The sequence below is a fragment of the Protopterus annectens genome, chromosome 15.part0 (genome assembly GCF_019279795.1).
Source record: "Protopterus annectens isolate FY-2018-M chromosome 15.part0, PAN1.0, whole genome shotgun sequence".
Classification (NCBI taxonomy): Eukaryota; Metazoa; Chordata; order Ceratodontiformes; family Protopteridae; genus Protopterus; species Protopterus annectens.
Window position 1 is genome coordinate 50,308,862 of NC_056749.1, and position 26,251 is coordinate 50,335,112.

Consider the following 26,251-nt stretch of genomic DNA (forward strand, 5'->3'; position numbering starts at 1 on the left):
ATGTGTTACCGCATGACATGAGCAGAAGCATGACCTGCGAGGGCGTTTACCCGGTATGAGTTACTGCATGACATGAGCAGAAGCATGACCTGCGAGGGCGTTTACCAGGTATGAGTTACTGCATGACATGAGCAGAAGCATGACCTGCGAGGGCGTTTACCAGGTATGAGTTACTGCATGACATGAGCAGAAGCATGACCTGCGAGGGGGTTTACCAGGTATGAGTTACTGCATGACATGAGCAGAAGCATGACCTGCGAGGGGGTTTACCAGGTATGAGTTACTGCATGACATGAGCAGAAGCATGACCTGCGAGGGGGTTTACCAGGTATGAGTTACTGCATGACATGAGCAGAAGCATGACCTGCGAGGGTTTACCAGGTATGAGTTACTGCATGACATGAGCAGAAGCATGACCTGCGAGGGGTTTACCAGGTATGAGTTACTGCATGACATGAGCAGAAGCATGACCTGCGAGGGGGTTTACCAGGTATGAGTTACTGCATGACATGAGCAGAAGCATGACCTGCGAGGGGGTTTACCAGGTATGAGTTACTGCATGACATGAGCAGAAGCATGACCTGCGAGGGGGTTTACCAGGTATGAGTTACTGCATGACATGAGCAGAAGCATGACCTGCGAGGCGGTTTACCAGGTATGAGTTACTGCATGACATGAGCAGAAGCATGACCTGCGAGGGGGTTTACCAGGTATGAGTTACTGCATGACATGAGCAGAAGCATGACCTGTGAGAGGGTTTACCAGGTATGAGTTACTGCATGACATGAGCAGAAGCATGACCTGCGAGGGGGTTTACCAGGTATGAGTTACCGCATGACATGAGCAGAAGCATGACCTGCGAGGGGGTTTACCAGGTATGAGTTACTGCATGACATGAGCAGAAGCATGACCTGCGAGGGGGTTTACCAGGTATGAGTTACTGCATGACATGAGCAGAAGCATGACCTGCGAGGGGGTTTACCAGGTATGAGTTACCGCATGACATGAGCAGAAGCATGACCTGCGAGGGGGTTACCAGGTATGAGTTACTGCATGACATGAGCAGAAGCATGACCTGCGAGGGGGTTACCAGGTATGAGTTACCGCATGACATGAGCAGAAGCATGACCTGCGAGGGGGTTTACCAGGTATGAGTTACCGCATGACATGAGCAGAAGCATGACCTGCGAGGGGGTTTACCAGGTATGAGTTACTGCATGACATGAGCAGAAGCATGACCTGCGAGGGGGTTTACCAGGTATGAGTTACCGCATGACATGAGCAGAAGCATGACCTGCGAGGGGGTTTACCAGGTATGAGTTACTGCATGACATGAGCAGAAGCATGACCTGCGAGGGGGTTTACCAGGTATAGGTTCATAGGTTCATAGGTTCATACTAGGCTATCTGCCCAAGGGCATTTATAAGCCTAGCCCATAGTTATGTGGCTTTCGCCACCCCTTTAGTTTGAATAAAAACTATGCCTATCATTTTGCTGTGCCTCTGTCAAGCAGTGACGCTGAAGTAATCCCTGGGGTATATCTGCAATCTCCCATCCATTGGTCAAGATTCCTCTTGAACAAGACCAGAGAGGTGCTCTGCCTCACATGTACCGGGATTTTGTTCCACAGCATAGGGAGTCTCTGGGTGATGAATCTGTCCCTCCAGCACGTTCTATTTATAACCGTGTCAAGGTTTAAGTCTCCTGCTCTTGTGGTTCTGAGGGATCTAGATTTTTTGAGGTGAAGCATATTCATCAAATCTGGGTTTGACATGGCCTTATATGTCAGGCACAGGTCACCTCTGAGCAAGCGGTATGAGACTGAATAGAGCTGGAGTTCTTTCAGTCGGGCAGCATAAGACATATTTTTGAGACCCTTTATCCTTTTGGTGAGGAACTTTTGGGGCCTTTCAAGCTGCAGCAGGTGTCTGGTCAGATACATTCCGAACGGGGCATTGTACTCAATCATAGGTCTAATAAGTGATGAGTACAGGTATGAGTTACTGCATGACATGAGCAGAAGCATGACCTGCGAGGGGGTTTACCAGGTATGAGTTACTGCATGACATGAGCAGAAGCATGACCTGCGAGGGGGTTTACCAGGTATGAGTTACTGCATGACATGAGCAGAAGCATGACCTGCGAGGGGGTTTACCAGGTATGAGTTACTGCATGACATGAGCAGAAGCATGACCTGCGAGGGGGTTTACCAGGTATGAGTTACTGCATGACATGAGCAGAAGCATGACCTGCGAGGGGGTTTACCAGGTATGAGTTACCGCATGACATGAGCAGAAGCATGACCTGCGAGGGGGTTTACCAGGTATGAGTTACTGCATGACATGAGCAGAAGCATGACTTGCGACGGGGTTTACCAGGTATGAGTTACCGCATGACATGAGCAGAAGCATGACCTGCGAGGGGGTTTACCAGGTATGAGTTACTCCATGACATGAGCAGAAGCATGACCTGCGAGGGGGTTTACCAGGTATGAGTTACCGCATGACATGAGCAGAAGCATGACCTGCGAGGGGGTTTACCAGGTATGAGTTACTGCATGACATGAGCAGAAGCATGACCTGCGAGGGGGTTTACCAGGTATGAGTTACCGCATGACATGAGCAGAAGCATGACCTGCGAGGGGTTTACCAGCTATGAGTTACTGCATGACGTGAGCAGAAGAATGACCTGCGAGGCGGTTTACCAGGTATGAGTTACCGCATGACATGAGCAGAAGCATGACCTGCGAGGGGGTTTACCAGGTATGAGTTACCGCATGACATGAGCAGAAGCATGACCTGCAAGGGGGTTTACCAGCTATGAGTTACTGCATGACATGAGCAGAAGCATGACCTGCGAGGGGGTTTACCAGCTATGAGTTACTGCATGACATGAGCAGAAGCATGACCTGCGAGGGGGTTTACCAGCTATGAGTTACCGCATGACATGAGCAGAAGCATGACCTGCGAGGGTTTACCAGGTATGAGTTACTGCATGACATGAGCAGAAGCATGACCTGCGAGGGGGTTTACCAGGTATGAGTTACCGCATGACATGAGCAGAAGCATGACCTGCGAGGGGGTTTACCAGGTATGAGTTACCGCATGACATGAGCAGAAGCATGACCTGCGAGGGGGTTTACCAGGTATGAGTTACTGCATGACATGAGCAGAAGCATGACCTGCGAGGGGGTTTACCAGGTATGAGTTACTGCATGACATGAGCAGAAGCATGACCTGCGAGGGGGTTTACCAGGTATGAGTTACTGCATGACATGAGCAGAAGCATGACCTGCGAGGGGGTTTACCAGGTATGAGTTACTGCATGACATGAGCAGAAGCATGACCTGCGAGGGGGTTTACCAGGTATGAGTTACTGCATGACATGAGCAGAAGCATGACCTGCGAGGGGGTTTACCAGGTATGAGTTACCGCATGACATGAGCAGAAGCATGACCTGCGAGGGGGTTTACCAGGTATGACTTACCGCATGACATGAGCAGAAGCATGACCTGCGAGGGGGTTTACCAGGTATGAGTTACTGCATGACATGAGCAGAAGCATGACCTGCGAGGGGGTTTACCAGGTATGAGTTACCGCATGACATGAGCAGAAGCATGACCTGCGAGGGGGTTACCAGGTATGAGTTACCGCATGACATGAGCAGAAGCATGACCTGCGAGGGGGTTTACCAGGTATGAGTTACCGCATGACATGAGCAGAAGCATGATCTGCGAGGGGGTTTACCAGGTATTAGTTACTGCATGACATGAGCAGAAGCATGACCTGCGAGGGGGTTTACCAGGTATGAGTTACCGCATGACATGAGCAGAAGCATGACCTGCGAGGGGGTTTACCAGGTATGAGTTACCGCATGACATGAGCAGAAGCATGACCTGCGAGGGGGTTTACCAGGTATGAGTTACCGCATGACATGAGCAGAAGCATGACCTGCGAGGGGGTTTACCAGGTATGAGTTACTGCATGACATGAGCAGAAGCATGACCTGCGAGGGTTTACCAGGTATGAGTTACTGCATGACATGAGCAGAAGCATGACCTGCGAGAGGGTTTACCAGGTATGAGTTACTGCATGACATGAGCAGAAGCATGACCTGCGAGGGGGTTTACCAGGTATGAGTTACTGCATGACATGAGCAGAAGCATGACCTGCGAGGGGGTTTACCAGGTATGAGATACTGCATGACATGAGCAGAAGCATGACCTGCGAGGGGGTTTACCAGGTATGAGTTACCGCATGACATGAGCAGAAGCATGACCTGCGAGGGGGTTTACCAGGTATGAGTTACCGCATGACATGAGCAGAAGCATGACCTGCGAGGGGGTTTACCAGGTATGAGTTACCGCATGACATGAGCAGAAGCATGACCTGCGAGGGGGTTTACCAGGTATGAGTTACTGCATGACATGAGCAGAAGCATGACCTGCGAGGGGGTTTACGAGGTATGAGTTACTGCATGACATGAGCAGAAGCATGACCTGCGAGGGGGTTTACCAGGTATGAGTTACTGCATGACATGAGCAGAAGCATGACCTGCGAGGGGGTTTACCAGGTATGAGTTACCGCATGACATGAGCAGAAGCATGACCTGCGAGGGGGTTTACCAGGTATGAGTTACCGCATGACATGAGCAGAAGCATGACCTGCGAGGGGGTTTACCAGGTATGAGTTACTGCATGACGTGAGCAGAAGCATGACCTGCGAGGGGGTTTACCAGGTATGAGTTACTGCATGACATGAGCAGAAGCATGACCTGCGAGAGGGTTTACCAGGTATGAGTTACTGCATGACATGAGCAGAAGCATGACCTGCGAGGGGGTTTACCAGGTATGAGTTACCGCATGACATGAGCAGAAGCATGACCTGCGAGGGGGTTTACCAGGTATGAGTTACCGCATGACATGAGCAGAAGCATGACCTGCGAGGGGGTTTACCAGGTATGAGTTACTGCATGACGTGAGCAGAAGCATGACCTGCGAGGGGGTTTACCAGGTATGAGTTACCGCATGACATGAGCAGAAGCATGACCTGCGAGGGGGTTTACCAGGTATGAGTTACCGCATGACATGAGCAGAAGCATGACCTGCGAGGGGGTTTACCAGCTATGAGTTACTGCATGACATGAGCAGAAGCATGACCTGCGAGGGGGTTTACCAGCTATGAGTTACTGCATGACATGAGCAGAAGCATGACCTGCGAGGGGGTTTACCAGGTATGAGATACTGCATGACATGAGCAGAAGCATGACCTGCGAGGGGGTTTACCAGGTATGAGTTACCGCATGACATGAGCAGAAGCATGACCTGCGAGGCGGTTTACCAGCTATGAGTTACCGCATGACATGAGCAGAAGCATGACCTGCGAGGGGTTTACCAGGTATGAGTTACCGCATGACATGAGCAGAAGCATGACCTGCGAGGGGTTTACCAGGTATGAGTTACTGCATGACATGAGCAGAAGCATGACCTGCGAGGGGTTTACCAGGTATGAGTTACTGCATGACATGAGCAGAAGCATGACCTGCGAGGGGGTTTACCAGGTATGAGTTACTGCATGACATGAGCAGAAGCATGACCTGCGAGGGTTTACCAGGTATGAGTTACCGCATGACATGAGCAGAAGCATGACCTGCGAGGGGGTTTACCAGGTATGAGTTACCGCATGACATGAGCAGAAGCATGACCTGCGAGGGGGTTTACCAGGTATGAGTTACTGCATGACGTGAGCAGAAGCATGACCTGCGAGGGGGTTTACCAGGTATGAGTTACCGCATGACATGAGCAGAAGCATGACCTGCGAGGGGGTTTACCAGGTATGAGTTACCGCATGACATGAGCAGAAGCATGACCTGCGAGGGGGTTTACCAGCTATGAGTTACTGCATGACATGAGCAGAAGCATGACCTGCGAGGGGGTTTACCAGCTATGAGTTACTGCATGACATGAGCAGAAGCATGACCTGCGAGGGGGTTTACCAGCTATGAGTTACCGCATGACATGAGCAGAAGCATGACCTGCGAGGGGGTTTACCAGGTATGAGTTACTGCATGACATGAGCAGAAGCATGACCTGCGAGGGGGTTTACCAGGTATGAGTTACCGCATGACATGAGCAGAAGCATGACCTGCGAGGGGGTTTACCAGGTATGAGTTACCGCATGACATGAGCAGAAGCATGACCTGCGAGGGGGTTTACCAGGTATGAGTTACTGCATGACATGAGCAGAAGCATGACCTGCGAGGGGGTTTACCAGGTATGAGTTACTGCATGACATGAGCAGAAGCATGACCTGCGAGGGGGTTTACCAGGTATGAGTTACTGCATGACATGAGCAGAAGCATGACCTGCGAGGGGGTTTACCAGGTATGAGTTACTGCATGACATGAGCAGAAGCATGACCTGCGAGGGGGTTTACCAGGTATGAGTTACTGCATGACATGAGCAGAAGCATGACCTGCGGGGGTTTACCAGGTATGAGTTACCGCATGACATGAGCAGAAGCATGACCTGCGAGGGGGTTTACCAGGTATGACTTACCGCATGACATGAGCAGAAGCATGACCTGCGGGGTTTACCAGGTATGAGTTACTGCATGACATGAGCAGAAGCATGACCTGCGAGGGGTTTACCAGGTATGAGTTACCGCATGACATGAGCAGAAGCATGACCTGCGAGGGGGTTACCAGGTATGAGTTACCGCATGACATGAGCAGAAGCATGACCTGCGAGGGGGTTTACCAGGTATGAGTTACCGCATGACATGAGCAGAAGCATGATCTGTGAGGGTTTACCAGGTATTAGTTACTGCATGACATGAGCAGAAGCATGACCTGCGGGGTTTACCAGGTATGAGTTACCGCATGACATGAGCAGAAGCATGACCTGCGAGGGGGTTTACCAGGTATGAGTTACCGCATGACATGAGCAGAAGCATGACCTGCGAGGGTTTACCAGGTATGAGTTACCGCATGACATGAGCAGAAGCATGACCTGCGAGGGGTTTACCAGGTATGAGTTACTGCATGACATGAGCAGAAGCATGACCTGCGAGGGGGTTTACCAGGTATGAGTTACTGCATGACATGAGCAGAAGCATGACCTGCGAGAGGGTTTACCAGGTATGAGTTACTGCATGACATGAGCAGAAGCATGACCTGCGAGGGGGTTTACCAGGTATGAGTTACTGCATGACATGAGCAGAAGCATGACCTGCGAGGGGGTTTACCAGGTATGAGATACTGCATGACATGAGCAGAAGCATGACCTGCGAGGGGGTTTACCAGGTATGAGTTACCGCATGACATGAGCAGAAGCATGACCTGCGAGGGGGTTACCAGGTATGAGTTACCGCATGACATGAGCAGAAGCATGACCTGCGAGGGTTTACCAGGTATGAGTTACCGCATGACATGAGCAGAAGCATGACCTGCGAGGGTTTACCAGGTATGAGTTACTGCATGACATGAGCAGAAGCATGACCTGCGAGGGGTTTACGAGGTATGAGTTACTGCATGACATGAGCAGAAGCATGACCTGCGAGGGGGTTTACCAGGTATGAGTTACTGCATGACATGAGCAGAAGCATGACCTGCGAGGGGGTTTACCAGGTATGAGTTACCGCATGACATGAGCAGAAGCATGACCTGCGAGGGGGTTACCAGGTATGAGTTACCGCATGACATGAGCAGAAGCATGACCTGGGGGTTTACCAGGTATGAGTTACTGCATGACATGAGCAGAAGCATGACCTGCGAGGGGGTTTACCAGGTATGAGTTACTGCATGACATGAGCAGAAGCATGACCTGCGAGGGGGTTTACCAGGTATGAGTTACTGCATGACATGAGCAGAAGCATGACCTGCGAGGGGGTTTACCAGGTATGAGTTACTGCATGACATGAGCAGAAGCATGACCTGCGAGAGGGTTTACCAGGTATGAGTTACTGCATGACATGAGCAGAAGCATGACCTGCGAGGGGGTTTACCAGGTATGAGTCACTGCATGACATGAGCAGAAGCATGACCTGTGAGGGGGTTTACCAGGTATGAGTTACTGCATGACATGAGCAGAAGCATGACCTGTGAGGGGGTTTACCAGGTATGAGTTACTGCATGACATGAGCAGAAGCATGACCTGCGAGGGGGTTTACCAGGTATGAGTTACCGCATGACATGAGCAGAAGCATGACCTGCGAGGGGGTTTACCAGGTATGAGTTACCGCATGACATGAGCAGAAGCATGACCTGCGAGGGGGTTTACCAGGTATGAGTTACCGCAAGACATGAGCAGAAGCATGACCTGTGAGGGGGTTTACTAGGTATGAGTTACTGCATGACATGAGCAGAAGCATGACCTGCGAGGGCGTTTACCAGGTATGAGTTACTGCATGACATGAGCAGAAGCATGACCTGCTAGGGGGTTTACCAGGTATGAGTTACTGCATGACATGAGCAGAAGCATGACCTGCTAGGGGGTTTACCAGGTATGAATTACTGCATGACATGAGCAGAAGCATGACCTGAGAGGGGGTTTACCAGGTATGAGTTACTGCATGACATGAGCAGAAGCATGACCTGCGAGGGGGTTTACCAGGTATGAGTTACTGCATGACATGAGCAGAAGCATGACCTGCGAGGGGGTTTACCAGGTATGAGTTACCGCATGACATGAGCAGAAGCATGACCTGCGAGGGGGTTTACCAGGTATGAGTTACTGCATGACATGAGCAGAAGCATGACCTGCGAGGGGGTTTACCAGGTATGAGTTACCGCATGACATGAGCAGAAGCATGACCTGCGAGGGGGTTTACCAGGTATGAGTTACCGCATGACATGAGCAGAAGCATGACCTGAGGGGTTTACCAGGTATGAGTTACCGCATGACATGAGCAGAAGCATGACCTGCGAGGGGGTTTACCAGGTATGAGTTACTGCATGACATGAGCAGAAGCATGACCTGCGAGGGGGTTTACCAGGTATGAGTTACCGCATGACATGAGCAGAAGCATGACCTGCGAGGGGGTTTACCAGGTATGAGTTACTGCATGACATGAGCAGAAGCATGACCTGCGAGGGGTTTTACCAGGTATGAGTTACTGCATGACATGAGCAGAAGCATGACCTGCGAGGGGGTTTACCAGGTATGAGTTACTGCATGACGTGAGCAGAAGCATGACCTGCGAGGGGGTTTACCAGGTATGAGTTACCGCATGACATGAGCAGAAGCATGACCTGCGAGGGGGTTTACCAGGTATGAGTTACCGCATGACATGAGCAGAAGCATGACCTGCGAGGGGGTTTACCAGGTATGAGTTACTGCATGACATGAGCAGAAGCATGACCTGCGAGGGGGTTTACCAGGTATGAGTTACTGCATGACATGAGCAGAAGCATTACCTGCGAGGGGGTTTACCAGGTATGAGTTACTGCATGACATGAGCAGAAGCATGACTTGCGAGGGGGTTTACCAGGTATGAGTTACTGCATGACATGAGCAGAAGCATGACCTGCGAGAGGGTTTACCAGGTATGAGTTACTGCATGACATGAGCAGAAGCATGACCTGCGAGGGGGTTTACCAGGTATGAGTTACTGCATGACATGAGCAGAAGCATGACCTGCGAGGGGGTTTACCAGGTATGAGTTACTGCATGACATGAGCAGAAGCATGACCTGCGAGGGGGTTTACCAGGTATGAGTTACTGCATGACATGAGCAGAAGCATGACCTGCGAGGGGTTTACCAGGTATGAGTTACTGCATGACATGAGCAGAAGCATGACCTGCGAGGGGGTTTACCAGGTATGAGTTACCGCATGACATGAGCAGAAGCATGACCTGCGAGGGGGTTTACCAGGTATGAGTTACCGCAGGACATGAGCAGAAGCATGACCTGCGAGGGGGTTTACCAGGTATGAGTTACTGCAGGACATGAGCAGAAGCATGACCTGCGAGGGGGTGTACCAGGTATCAGTTACTGCATGACATGAGCAGAAGCATGACCTGCGAGGGGGTTTACCAGGTATGAGTTACTGCATGACATGAGCAGAAGCATGACCTGCGAGGGGGTTTACCAGGTATGAGTTACTGCATGACATGAGCAGAAGCATGACCTGCGAGGGGGTTTACCAGGTATGAGTTACCGCATGACATGAGCAGAAGCATGACCTGTGAGGGGGTTTACCAGGTATGAGTTACTGCATGACATGAGCAGAAGCATGACCTGCGAGGGGGTTTACCAGGTATGAGTTACTGCATGACATGAGCAGAAGCATGACCTGCGAGGGGGTTTACCAGGTATGAGTTACCGCATGACATGAGCAGAAGCATGACCTGCGAGGGGGTTTACCAGGTATGAGTTACTGCATGACATGAGCAGAAGCATGACCTGCGAGGGGGTTTACCAGCTATGAGTTACCGCATGACATGAGCAGAAGCATGACCTGCGAGGGGGTTTACCAGCTATGAGTTACTGCATGACATGAGCAGAAGCATGACCTGCGAGGGGGTTTACCAGGTATGAGTTACTGCATGACATGAGCAGAAGCATGACCTGCGAGGGGGTTTACCAGGTATGAGTTACCGCATGACATGAGCAGAAGCATGACCTGTGAGGGGGTTTACCAGGTATGAGTTACTGCATGACATGAGCAGAAGCATAACCTGCGAGGGGGTTTACCAGGTCAGAATCTTCGACAAGCTTGGACAATTCTTGGAGTATAATAACCTGTGAGGCATTGTTCGTGAAGTAAGCAACAGACAATTAGGCAATTCCAGCCATGTTTGTCATGTCCAGCATTCACCAGGCTGAACAAGGAGAGGGTCACGGTGAGCAGCCTGTCGGGTGCTAGGATCCGCCACATAACACAAGCACTCAGGTCACTCCAAGGCAAGTACAAATATGACTCAGTCATTGTCCATGCTGGTGTGAATGACCTGAGACGTACCTCCCTGGACTACATCAAAAGAGACATAAAGGAGCTGTCTGAGCATGTAGCCCAGGCCGGTATGACCCTGACCTTGAGTAGCATCTTACCCTCACCAAGAGTGATGCCACAATATGAAGACAACATGATCAATTTCAACAATTGGCTTAAGTACTGGTGTCATTCAAAGGGGATCCAATGCCTGTCAGCTTGGGATGATATGCTCGACAAGCCACAATGCTTCGCTAGGGACGGCTTGCACCTGTCACCCCTGAGCTTTCGGATATTGGCAAAGGCTCTTGCTACCCCCATAGTGCCTTTTTTAGGCAAGGCTCAAAAGACAAACCCACCTCCATAGGTATCACAATGGATAAGAAACTAAGAGTAATGCTACTCAACGCCAGAAGTCTAAACCTCAAAATGCATGCACTCGAAACTCTCCTTAGCATGGAGAACATCGATATCTGTGCAGTAACAGAAACCTGGTTCAGGGCTCCCGAGAGCACCCCAGCACTACCAGGTTATACCTCATACCATGCTTTTCGGCCCCAAAACTTGGACTGAACCACTAAAGGAGGGGGAGTATCGATATTCATCAAACATACCCACACCTCCAGGTTGGTGGCAAAGCACGAAGCATCAGAGACTATCCATGTGCAACTAACAGTGGGTAAAACTGCCTTCCAGTTTATAGCCTGCTACAGACCACCCTCCCAAAACCAGGAACCCCACTCGGCCTTCCTGAGAACACTGGAAAATATGAAGGTCTCTCCAAACACCATTATATTGGGTGACTTCAACTACCCAAACATAGACTGGGAGCATTACTCTAGCTCCAACACCCTAGCCCAAAGGTTCCTAGAATTTATAAACTCAAATGCTATGGAACAACTTGTTACCACTCCCACAAGAGGGAAAACATACTGGACCTGATCATCACCAACATGGGGACTCTATGCTCCAGACCAGAAGTGTATCCCTCACTGGTAAGATCAGACCATAAACTAATCTCACTGGATATTCACATCCCGACCCCCCCCAGAAAACCACAGTGAAAAACTTCTCTAAAGCAAATTTTACACTCCTCAAAACTGAGGTGGAATCCTTCAAAGCCCGGGCCTGTGGAAAATACAGCCCAGACCACAGAATCCTTTATAAACGCATTCTATGAACACCTTCAGGAATGCATGGATCATGCGATCCCAAATAAAACCAAGACCCAATCCTCCAAAGGCAGGCGTCCTGTCTGGTGGACCCCAACCATAAACAAACTATACAATAGAACAAGGAAGCTACTAAAAGATAAAGCAAAATCCCAAAAGGGAAGGCATCACTGATCAGTATTAGCAAAAAACTATGGGCACACATAAAATTGTCTAAGGCCAGCTTCGAGAGAAAAATTGCACAGGACACTAAGTATAATCACAAGGCTTTCTTTAGTTATGTTAGGAACCTGGGTGGTAATTCCCAGATATGCTCAGAATTAGTCCAAAATGACAAAAAATACACCGAACCCACAGACATTGCCAACATCTTAGCTGACAGGTTCAGCGCAAACTTCTCCCCCCCCTCCCCAACAAAAGGGCAAATATCTATCCCAGTAGAGTGCTGTCCCCCTGACATCTCAGATGCTCAGGTAAGAGCCGCCCCCTCCAAAGCAAAAAACACAGCATCAATGGGACCAGATGGTGTCCCGGGCGCGTCCTACATGAACTCAAAGAAGAGCTAAACCCAAACATAAAACTACTGTTCAATCTCAGCCTTACTACAGGATATGTGCCCAAAGAGTGGCGTACAGCAACAGTGGTCCCTCTCCATAAAGGTGGTGCCTCAACGGATCCTGGAAACTATCGCCCCATAAGCCTGACTAGCTTGGTCTGCAAAGCTATGGAAAGGATCATCATGGACCTCATAAATAAAGATATTGGGGACCTACAAACACTGGATCCTACCCAGTTCGGCTTTGTTAAGGGAAGATCCTGCCTCTTAAACCTGGTTGATTTCTTTGAAACAGTCACCAAGGCCATTGACGAGGGGAAGGTGGTCCACACAGCCTACCTGGACATCGCAAAAGCCTTCGATACAATACCCCACTCGGGCATTATAGATAAGCTCACCAGCTTAAATATAAACCCTATGTCACTAGATGGATTGCAAACTGGCTCAAGGACAGAACCCACATGGTTAGAATTGCTGGAGCCATGTCAGACTCCAAACCAGTTACAAGTGGTGTCCCACAAGGCTCAGTCCTGGGACCTCTCTTGTTCGGTATATATTTCTCGGAGGTACAGACCAACACGGAAGGACTGTGGCTGACCAAGTTCGCAGATGACTGCAAACTGGGTGCCATAATCGACTCTCCAGCCGACACAAGCATCCTCCAAAAGGGCCTCATAGAAACAGACAACTGGTGCCAGAGCCATGGCCTCAAGCTAAATGCCAAAAAGTGTATAGTCATCCCCTTTGGCAAAAACAAAGTGCCCACAAATTACCACATAGGTGGAAATCCATTAAGTACAGAAGAAGTAATTAGGGACCTGGGGACCCAAGTTGATAGCAATCTCTCATTTGACAACCACGTGGCCAAAGTGGTTAGAAAAACGTTTTATATAGCCCACCTAATCATGAAGGGATTCACATCTAGATCAGGGGAGGTCATCGTGCCTCTTTACTCATCCCTCATCAGGCCCATAATTGAGTACAATGCCCCTTTTGGGATGTACCTTACCAGACACCTGCAGCAACTGGAAAGACCCCAAAAGTACCTCACCAAGAGGATCAAAGGGCTCAAACAGATGCCATATGCTGCCCGGTTAAAGAAACTCCAGCTCTACTCAGTGGCATACCACTTGTTCAGAGGAGATCTGTGCCTGACGTATAAAGCCATGTCCAACCCGGAATTAATGGACATGCTGCACCTCAGAAAATCCAAATCCCATCGAGCTACGCTCGAGACTTGAACCTCAGCACTGAAATAAATAGGACATGCTGGAGGGACAGATTCATAACCCAGAGGCTCCCTTCACTCTGGAATAAAATCCCTGTCCAGGTTAGGCAGAGTCCCTCATTGACTCTCTTCAAGAGGAATCTTGATGAGTGGATGGGAGATCATAGGTTTACCCCGGGTATCACTTCTGTGTCACTGTTAGACAGAGGCACAGTATACTAACCTCGAAAAAGGGCATAGCAAAATTAATTTAAAATGGGTGGCGAAAGCCAAACACATTCTGGCTAGGCTTATAAATGCCCTAGGGCAGATAGCCTAGTATGAACCTATGAACCTATGAACGTATGTAAGCTTATTTAAGGATTTGCACATGTGAGAACAATAACATATACCAGCAGCAAAGCATGCAATCAGATCTCCACATGCACGTCTACAAAACAAAAATGATGACTCTTTTGGTAAATACAAGCATCGTCTCCACCTCCTGCTGATTTGCTTTGTTTGATGATTGTTAACTACAAACTAGTAACAGATTAGCTCAAATGTGTGTGGTGGTAGAGAGAATGTTAGTTCATGTCTGACCCATTACTGATGGATTTACTTCAAATCAGCAAGTCCAAATGGCATCAGAAATACATGTTCTAGGGTTTGAAATGCTTTCTGCAACATCAATACAACAGTTTGCAGGGATGAGTATATTTCACAAAGGATACCACTGCTCTAAAACAGACTCCCCATCCACATAAAAGAAAGTTCACCCGTTTTCATGTGCAACTACATCAATGGATGGGAAATAGAAAATGTACTCCAGGACTGCCCCCTGTACTTCTAATGGACAGATGCAGCTCCTAAATGCTTTACCCCATGCATGTGTCCCCTCAAATTATCCATGGTATCATCCCAGTAATTCCCATTAGGGGTAATATATCTAATTATCCACCACGAGATGTGTAAGGCCAATGTATAACTAAATAGTACAGGTTATTTTGAGCCCAAAAAGGTAAACTGGATAAGCTTAAAATGCTCTGCAAGGGCAAGTAGCCTGGAACTTACCTATGAATGTACAAATCTACATGAATTAAGTGCAGAGCTAGACACCAGGAAATTATGCATTGTAGATGTTCTGTTACACTTGGTCATAAAAGCTTAGAGTCAGAATAGCAGAGCAGGCACAGGATTCAATTGTTTAATGAAGAATTAGCTATAGCAAGGTAAAAGGTGGGCTCGCTTCCAAAGAGGTACTGAACAACATTTGAGGATTTCACAGTTTAAGCTTGAAGTAGGTGAATAAGAATGCAATATGAAAGAAATAGCATCCATTTCATTGCAGGGATATTTACATGTGGAGCTGAGTCAGATAAGCAGGTCTGAACAGAGTTAAAGCAATGCTGATGCTGACTGAACAGCAGACAACAGAGAGACTAAACAAAGCCCTCATATATCATCATGGTACTGCAGTGAATTGTCAGCAGACAGTGTTTCATTGTATGTTCATAGGCTCATACTAGGCTAATGACCACCAGGGTTTTTACAAGCCTAGCTGTGCTACCCAACCCAGTTTTGTCCCTGAGTTGTTTGGACGCCTATACGTTGGTGTATGTTAGTAAAGAGATAGCTAAGGGCTATCTGGTGAGGAGGGGTATGTTAGTCGGGGATAAATTTACTTACTTACTGTTGCCCTCTGGCCATCAGAGGCATGGGGACCTGACCAGGGGTGAATTTGCAATTTCTTATCCAATGATCAAGATTTTTTTTGAATAGGGTAAGGGATGAACTTTGCTTCATGTAGACCAGAATCTTATTTCATAGCTTGGGGGTTCTTTGAGACACACATTGCTGCTGGATATTGAGCCCAGGACCTCATAAGTGCAGACATGTGCTCTACCACTCAGCTAGATCCCCTTACTTAAATCGTTCAAAGAAGTGTAGCATAAGTTGTGATGCACAGAAGGATTCACTGGCTACATGAAAGAAGGAAACAACTGCAGGATGTGTGTCCGGAGTTACAGCAACCAATTCTTCTGAAGGATAATACATGAAAAGTGCTGCCATCTGCAAGGCCACGAAGGAGATACCAGGTATACTAAGGTGGGCAGTTTCACACTTGGACAGATCCTGATGAACTGCTTCTAGATGACCACAATGATGTGGATGGATTGGTAATGCAGCACAAAAAATATGGATCACATGGTACTGGACCATCAGTGGGCACAAAAGGAAGAGACATGACCAGTCTTTCATCACTCTACCTGTATAGCCTTTTTTGACCTTCAACCCTAATATATGTATTATCTAGTATACCTGGGTACAACTGGACATGTAGTGTCCTTACTGGGAGGTAAGAGTACACCCCATTTGTGCATGTTAGTGTCCTGCACCCCTTATATATGTATTACCTAGTATACCTGGGCACAACTGGACATGTAGTGTCCTTACTGGGAGGTAATAGTACACCCCATTTGTGTGTGTTAGTGTCCTGCACCCCTAATATATGTATTACCTAGTATACCTGGGCACAACTGGACATGTAGTGTCCTTACTGGGAGGTAAGAGTACACCCCATTTGTGCATGTTAGTGTCCTGCACCCCTTATATATGTATTACCTAGTATACCTGGGCACAACTGGACATGTAGTGTCCTTACTGGGAGGTAAGAGTACACCCCATTTGTGCATGTTAGTGTCCTGCACCCCTTATATATGTATTACCTAGTATACCTGGGCACAACTGGACATGTAGTGTCCTTACTGGGAGGTAAGAGTACACCCCATTTGTGCATGTTAGTGTCCTGCACCCCTTATATATGTATTACCTAGTATACCTGGGCACAACTGGACATGTAGTGTCCTTACTGGGAGGTAAGAGTACACCCCATTTGTGCATGTTAGTGTCCTGCACCCCTTATATATGTATTACCTAGTGTACCTGGGCACATACCTGCCCAATATACCATGATATTCTAGTGTTGCTTTATCACCTTCATTGTTTTATTACTAATCTGATAATGTAAAATACACCATAAAGCCAGAAAAGCGCTGCATATCATATTCATCACAGTGTGTCCATTGTCTATCTACATACTTTCTGTTGATGTTCTTTCTGCCTGCGTTACATCGCTACCTTTTCCATTCAGTCCTGTTGAAATCAAAATATCTACAGCAGAAAAAATGTAGAGAAAAGGGCTTCCTCCATCCAGCTGTCTTCTGGCATGTTGCATTTAGTACAGTTATTTATTTATTTATTTACAGTCTGTTTTCCAGGATAGTCCATTGGGCCGAAGGATCCCATTTTCAATGGAGTCCAGGGGAGGAAAGCTCCAACAAGGTTAAACAAATCAATAAAGTAATAAAACAACAAACCAACAAAATGTTACAAAGTATAACAAAAGGAAATTGTAGAATACAAAGTAGTAAAAGACATCCTAACAACAGATATAAAAATGCTTCTACAGGGAAAGCATAGTATCTATATGTATAAATACTTACATGGTCTACAACAGGGATTTCTGAAGTAAATTTACAACAGAAATAAGAATCAAAATGGGAGGGTAGTACAAATCTAGTAGGAGAAGTGTGGGCGTAGGTATAACAGAAGGAAGTAAAGAGCAGGGGTGTAGGAGATCAGCTTCTTTTTCATTTGTTCTTCCTTCTTTTCTCCACTGTCTGTAGTCCACCTACACGTTTCTTGAAAAAGGCATTGCAATTTTTTGAGTCACATTAGAGTCTGACCATTTCAGTTGTCTAATGTAGGGTGCTGTCATCAGCAGCCTTCTTGAGAGGTGCACTACACAGTGTGTTACCCCAGACACGCTCTTCTGCCTGAAAACAGCAGTCATGGCATGGGTCAGGAGTGTAGTCATGGGGTCATGTGAACAGATATGTAGTGTCCTTACTGTGAGGTGCTAGTACACCCCATTTGTGTGACTTAGTGCATCTACCCTGAACCATACAGTAATCTGTTGGATGTGCTTTGCAGTCCAAACCCATGTAGTTTCCATGGTTTAGGGATACTATCCTTAAATGTGCTACTTTTACACATATACTTCAACTGGTATTTCCAAGCCCTGCTGCTCTGTTTCCTAGTCCAGTCTGCATGTAGTGATATCTTATCCCACATGTGCCACTCTCTGCTATGCTGTGACAGATATGACTCCCTCTTCTCCAGTTTTCTCATTAATGAAATGAAAGCAAGAAAACCCATTAAAATGAATATTGTTACAAGTCAGCAAATAAACTGGCAACAAAGTAAAATCAAATGACTAATGCTGCCTTCAGAAATTACAGAATCAATATTCTACAGTATACAGGTAAGTCCCCTGTTACTCCTGAACTTATCACTCCATTGTTGTAAGTCCCCTGTTACTCCCGAACATAAGTATTATCACTCCATTGTTGTAAGTCCCCTGTTACTCCTGAACATAAGTATTATTACTCCATTGTAGTAAGTCCCCTGTTACTCCTGAACATAAGTATTATCACTCCATTGTTGTAAGTCCCCTGTTACTCCCAAACGTAAGTATTATCACTCCATTGTTGTAAGTCCCCTGTTACTCCTGAACGTAAGTATTATCACTCCATTGTTGCACATATTTGGAAAGAGGGGTTCCCATTCCCTTCCTTCTGAAAAATTGCAGTAGAAACATTTACATATGGGGTAGGGAGGAATGCCCCTTATATATAAGGTTTGGAAAACAGTTTCCCTTGTAAAGCTGCTGTGGAATATTCGCTCTGTCATTTTGGAATGGTGCTGACAATTATTGTACTTATGCAATTTCACTAATATGAAATTTGCTCAGCACCTATCTTGGGTGACTTTGATCACCAAAGCTCATCTCAGTGGGGCTGTTATTTATTTATTTTATGTATTTGCTAGCCAGATAGGTTGACTGATCCAGAGCCATTTTCAGGTATCACTAGGTCAGCAGCACAGTGATAAAATACAAAGTGACACTGTGTATTGAACACAGGTATACTAATACAGAGCATATTATGTTCATGAAATAACAGTGATAAAATACAAAGTGACACTGTGTATGGAACACAGGTATACTAGTACAGAACATATTACATTCATGAAATAACAGTGATAAAATACAAAGTGAAACTGTGTATGGAACACAGGTATACTAATGCAGAACATATTACATTCATGAAATAGTGATAAAACACAAAGTGACACTGTGTATGGAACAGCACTGACTGGTAACAAGCATAGGTAATAGAGACTGTATTACATTCATGAAATAACAGTAATAAAACAGAGACAGCAGTGTCTAGTAACAAGAGTAGGTAATAGAGAACAAATTACATTCATGAAATAACAGTGATAAAATACAAAGTGTCACTGTGCATGGAACACAGGTATACTAATACAGAACATATTACATTCATGAAATAACAGTGATAAAATACAAAGTGACACAGTGGCAGGGACTGGTAACAACTGTAGGTAATAGAGAACATATTACATTCATGAAATAGTGATAAAATACAAAGTGACACTGTGTATGGAACACAGGTATGCTAATACAAAACATATTGCATTCATGCAATAGTGATAAAATACAAAATGACACTGTGTGTGGAACAGCATTGACTGGTAACAAGCATAGGTAATAGAGACCATATTACATTCATGAAATAACAGTAATAAAATAGAAACAGCAGTGCCTGGTAACAAGCATAGCTAATAGAGACCATATTACATTCATGAAATAACAGTAATAAAATAGAAACAGCAGTGCCTGGTAACAAGTTTAGATAATAGAGAGCATATTACATTCATGAAATAACAGTGATAAAATACAAAGTGACACTGCGTATGGAATAAAATTGACTGGCAGCAGGCATAGGTAATAAACATATTACATTCATTAAATAGTGATAAAATACAAAAGTAAGAATGCACATGGAACAGCATTGACTGGTAACAACTGTAGGTACTAGAGACCATATTACATATGTATAACAGTGATAAAATACAAAGTGACACTGTGTATGGAACAGTAGTGACTGATAAGTGTAAGTAATAGACATATTACATTCATGAAATAACGGTGATAAAATACACAAGTGACACTGTATGGAACAGCAGTGTTTGGAAGCAGGCAACATATTATATTCATGAAATAACAGTGATAAAATATGATTGGACAGCACTGACTGGTAACAGGCTTAGGAAATTGAGAACACATGGTATATATGAAAAACTGTGATAACAGACAATGTGACACTATCTATGGAACAGCACTGACTGATAAGCAGATAGACAACATGCTACATGCATGAAATAGCAGTGACAACATACAATGTGACACTGTCTATGGAACAGCAGTGACCGATAAGCAAATAGACAACATGCTACATGCATGAAACAGCAGTGATAACATACAATGTGACACTGCCTATGGAACAGCAGTGACCGATAAGCAAATGTAAGAGACAACATGCTACATGCATGAAATAGCAGTGATAACATACAATGTGACACTGTCTATGGAACAGCAGTGACCGATAAGCAAATGTAAGAGACAACATGCTACATGCATGAAATAGCAGTGATAACATACAATGTGACACTGTCTATGGAACAGCAGTGACCGATAAGCAAATGTAAGAGACAACATGCTACATGCATGAAATAGCAGTGATAACATACAATGTGGCACTGTCTATGGAACAGCAGTGACCGATAAGCAAATGTAAGAGACAACATGCTACATGCATGAAATAGCAGTGATAACATACAATGTGACACTGTCTATGGAACAGCAGTGACCGATAAGCAAATGTAAGAGACAACATGATACATGCATGAAATAGCAGTGATATCATACAATGTGACACTGTCTATGGAACAGCAGTGACCGATAAGCAAATGGACAACATGCTACATGCATGAAATAGCAGTGATAACATACGTGACACTGTCTATGGAACAGCAGTGACCGATAAGCAAATAGACAACATGCTACATGCATGACATAGCATTAACTGATAATAAACATAAGCAACAGATAGCACAATCATCAAGTTAGACCTACGTAATCCAGATTAAAAAGTTTTATAGACACAGTTTTGCATAAAAAATGGAATAAAAGGAAATGTGTTATACCATGAATGACAGAGTTTGGATCACAGAACCATCAAAAGTCACTGCTTTTGAATTGATTTATTCATTTTCTTTAAAGGACTGGCATGCACAGATGGTGTTGAGGTGACTAATTTCTTCAGAAAGTTTGCACAGTTTGTTAAATTGCTGATGTGTGGTGATAGTGTATTCCAGTTTGCATTGGTTATTTTACCAACATCCTTCTCGGGAATGGAAAGAGGAACCAGACCACATGCAGTTACAGCATAATGGGACAGAAACTGCAAATGAAGTTGAACCAAGTTAAATCCATCTGCCTAGAAGGCATCCCACAAACAATGATAACTGTATCAACTGATAACTAATGGAAAGTGTGCAAGCCTAATACAGTGTCATCATACCTGTACAAGGTAAGGGAAGCCTAAATACAGTGTCATCATACCTGTACAAGGTAAGACACGTCTAATACAGTGTCATCATATCTGTACAAGGTAAGACAAGCCTAATACAGTGTCATCATACCTGTACAAGGTAAGACACGTCTAATACAGCGTCATCATACCTGTACAAGGTAAGACACGCCTAATACAGAGTCATCATACCTGTACAAGGTAAGACACACCTAATACAGAGTCATCATACCTGTACAAGGTAAGACACGTCTAATACAGTGTCATCATACCTGTACAAGGTAAGACAAGTCTAATACAGTGTCATCATACCTGTACAAGGTAAGACACGTCTAATACAGAGTCATTATACCTTTACAAGGTAAGACATGCCTAATACAGTGTCATCATACCTGTACAAGGTAAGACACGTCTAATACAGAGTCATTATACCTTTACAAGGTAAGACAAGTCTAATACAGTGTCATTATACCTTTACAAGGTAAGACACGTCTAATACAGTGTCATCATACCTGTACAAGGTAAGACAAGTCTAATACAGAGTCATTATACCTTTACAAGGTACAAGGCTAATAAGAGTCATCATACCTGTACAAGGTAGCACAAGCCTAACACAAAGTAATTAAACATGTACAAGGTAGGGTAAACCTAATAAAGAGTCATCATAACTGTACAAAGTAGGACAAACCTCATACAGTGTCATTATCCTGGTGCAATATAAGTGCAATCCTAATACACAGGCATCATATCTGTAAAAGGCAGGACAAGCGTAATACAGTGTCATCGTACCTACACAAAGTAGGATAACTCAGTGCAGTAATTTTAAACAAAACACTGACCCATAACTAAGACAACGTTTATTAAAATGTTAAGTGGTTTGTTTCAGAAATAAATGGAATTTCATGAAGTTCTACTTATTGCTGGAATGAAAGCGCTTAATGTTTTAATAGAATGCATCTTAGTTACAGGATAAAGTTTTGTTGTTTGTGTTTGGTTTTGTTCTGTGTTGATTTGATTTTTTTAATCCAGTAATTTTTCTTTAGGTGACCCTATAGATAGCATACCCAGAGTAAAATCATGCTCCTGGTAATGCCAGCTTATAGATTCTGCATTCTGCAAGGGTATCCCTCAAGATGAGTTCTTGTTATAAAGTCAACTACATGCAGACAATATGCTTTCCTACAAATTCAGAATTACAATAAAAAAAAATCTGTGCCTTACCAGAAGGGAAGTTAATTGGGGGCAGCAGCAGCAGTCTTTGACAAATATCTCTTCCCACAACATCAGGGCTCTGGATTTAGATAGCATTAGTGACAACCCTTCCTTCTATGTTCCTGCTCTAATGGTTCAGAAACTACTAGAGTCCCTGGTTTAATACTGCTATTACAGATGTTTAACAATTACCCATGTGGCAGGAGGCAGAGTCTGATATAGGCCCTGGTACTGATACACTATTCCAATCTACCGTTGCAGCCAAGCAATCAGAGTCAGAAATGTTTTCATTTAGCTGGCTTATTTTTGACCTAGTACCTTCGCTGTCCAATACTAACCAATCACCTTTAGTAGATCCTCATAGTCTTTACTCTGTTTTAGGGTACAAGCCTTCTTGACAGGCCACCAATGCGGTCACTGAGTCGCAGTTCTTCACGATGATTTTTGCCTGTCCTGCATTACTCTGTTTTAGGGTACAAGTCTTCCTGACAGGCCACCAATGCGGTCACTGAGTCGCAGTTCTTCACGATGATTTTTGCCTGTCCTGCATTACTCTGTTTTAGGGTACAAGTCTTTCTGACAGGCCACCAATGCGGTCACTGAGTCGCAGTTCTTCACGATGATTTTTGCCTGTCCTGCATTACTCTGTTTTAGGGTACAAGCCTTCTTGACAGGCCACCAATGCGGTCACTGAGTCGCAGTTCTTCACGATGATTTTGCCTGTCCTGCATTACTCTGTTTTAGGGTACAAGCCTTCTTGACAGGCCACCAATGCGGTCACTGAGTCGCAGTTCTTCACGATGATTTTTGCCTGTCCTGCATTACTCTGTTTTAGGGTACAAGCCTTCTTGACAGGCCACCAATGCGGTCACTGAGTCACAGTTCTTCACGATGATTTTTGCCTGTCCTGCATTACTCTGTTTTAGGGTACAAGCCTTCTTGACAGGCCACCAATGCGGTCACTGAGTCGCAGTTCTTCACGATGATTTTTGCCTGTCCTGCATTACTCTGTTTTAGGGTAAAAGCCTTCTTGACAGGCCCCCAATGTGGTCACTGAGTCGCAGTTCTTCACGATGATTTTTGCCTGTCCTGCATTACTCTGTTTTAGGGTATAAGCCTTCTTGACAGGCCACCAATGCGGTCACTGGGTCGTAGTTCTTCACGATTATTTTTGCCTGTCCTGCATTACTCTGTTTTAGGGTACAAGCCTTCTTGGCAGGCCACCAATGCAGTCACTGAGTCGCAGTTCTTCACGATGATTTTTGCCTGTCCTGCATTACTCTGTTTTAGGGTACAAGCCTTCTTGACAGGCCACCAATGCGGTCACTGAGTCACAGTTCTTCACAATGATTTTTGCCTGTCCTGCATTACTCTGTTTTAGGGTACAAGCCTTCTTGACAGGCCACCAATGCAGTCACTGAGTCGCAGTTCTTCACAATGATTTTTGCCTGCCCTGCATTACTCTGTTTTAGGGTACAAGCCTTCTTGACAGGCCACCAATGCGGTCACTGAGTCGCAGTTCTTCACGATGATTTTTGCCTGTCCTGCATTACTCTGTTTTAGGGTACAAGCCTTCTTGACAGGCCACCAATGCGGTCACTGAGTCGCAGTTCTTCACAATGATTTTTGCCTGTCCTGCATTACTCTGTTTTAGGGTACAAGCCTTCTTGACAGGCCACCAATGCGGTCACTGAGTCGCAGTTCTTCACGATGATTTTTGCCTGCCCTGCATTACTCTGTTTTAGGGTACAAGCCTTCTTGACAGGCCACCAATGCGGTCACTGAGTCGCAGTTCTTCACGATGATTTTTGCCTGTCCTGCATTACTCTGTTTTAGGGTACAAGCCTTCTTGACAGGCCACCAATGCGGTCACTGAGTCACAGTTCTTCACGATGATTTTTGCCTATCCTGCCTGATGTGCTCATTCTCTTTCCTGGTTTTTATTCTTTTCTGTCCACCTGAGGCAGTCTGTTTGCAGACAATGTTACAGATGTTGTTACATGTACGTGTATTTATTTATGGCTCATTGAAAAGTAATTGGATGACCTCATGGGCATGTGCCAGGCCTGAGTATCATGTTCCTTAGCAGCTATCAGACCTTGACATTGTACACCACACCAATGAACCCGTGAATCTATCTACACCAACAGCAGGCAACCTTTTTTGTGCGAACTGACAAATATCGCAACTTCTACTTCTGCAAGGAGTTCAAGTGGTAGGCAGACAAATTGCATGTCTGTGTGTGGGGGGTGATACTTGTGACACTTGGCCATGTGCTTTGTATTCCTACTCTAAACTTTATTAAATTTGCACCACCTTTCTGGATTATTACATGCACAGTATTGTTGTGGAATCTTCCCTTGGAGCGTACCCCCCCCCCAAGTCATTGTTTCTTTGTTGTTGTTAAAGGCATGTGGTTTGATGATGGCACATTTTATACCACCTGCCATTTGTACAGCACAGGTATGTGTGGTATCTGGACTGCAACTTACTGCTTAATTTTTAAAATAATATACATCAGAACTGAATATCTAATACATTTCAAAGTAGACTGGCTAAGTAGAACAAATTGACTCAGCAGCAATTTACCAAATAAAATGGCCAAGGTTTACATACATTTGTTATGAAAGTTGAGGGAAATAGTTCCTTCAGAGTATCTGCTTACATGACTCTTGCATGTATTAAGAATACCTAATTTTGGGTGAACACTAATGAACTTCGCAAATATATATTTTTTTGAACATTTCTAAATTTCATTAAGTAAAATCAATAAGTGGTCGGGAGTCCTGCTTTGCATTCCTAGAAGCAGTAATGCGGGATCCCGATGTCAGCACCATCTTCTACTTACTTTTGCTTGTATCCTCGCGGCTGTTCTTTATAAAAGCAGAGAACTTGGCAAAGATGTCACTGCCCACATCAAAGGATTCCTTGTTTCGTGGACTTAAGTGTGGGTACCTTTAGAGAAAAAAAACACAACAACAAAGGAAATTAAACTTCAAAACTGTACTGTGACAAATCATACATTTCTAAATGTAATTGTACTTAACCAAGACAATCTATAGCCCACATTTGTACTGTTTTATTATGCTAATTTAGCTTATTTTAGTTTGTTTAATGGGGTAGAGGATTAATCATAACAGGTATAATTAATGGACTATGTGAGGAGACATACCCATAGGTGCTGCCACTGAAGCCTTTTATGTACATTTTATTCATTTGTTGACAAGGTCATTGTGGTACTCAGACCCTTTTCAGATATGACTCAGGCCACAAGGTCAGAGGTAAACACAAACTATATGACCAGCTTACAGCATCCATCATTTTATCATTTTGTTATTTATGTCATATTTTAATATCAGTTTTTAATATTCATGTCAGCATAGTATGACAAATACCCATGTTATAACAAACATATAATGTATCATTATTACTACATCTAACATATCCAAGCATATCCCATTTCACTACCTCTAGCATATCCAAACATATCAAATTATCACTACATCTAACATATCCAAACATCTCCCAGTATCACTACCTCTAACATATCCAAACATCTCCCATTATCACTACCTCTAACATATCCAAACATCTCCCATTATCACTACCCCTAACATATCCAAACATATCCCATTATCACTACCCCTAACAT

General features: G+C 45.1%; 1 protein-coding gene across 1 annotated transcript in view; it reads right to left on the reverse strand.

Annotated features, from left to right (window-relative positions):
• The window catches only part of CLIC2 (chloride intracellular channel 2), a 645,649-nt gene that overhangs the window by 74,068 nt on the left and 545,330 nt on the right, over nt 1-26,251 (reverse strand). The window contains exon 4 of the mRNA XM_044057634.1: nt 25,448-25,554. Within this exon, the coding sequence (XP_043913569.1) occupies nt 25,448-25,554 (107 nt within the window). The remainder of the gene's footprint in view (nt 1-25,447; nt 25,555-26,251) is intronic.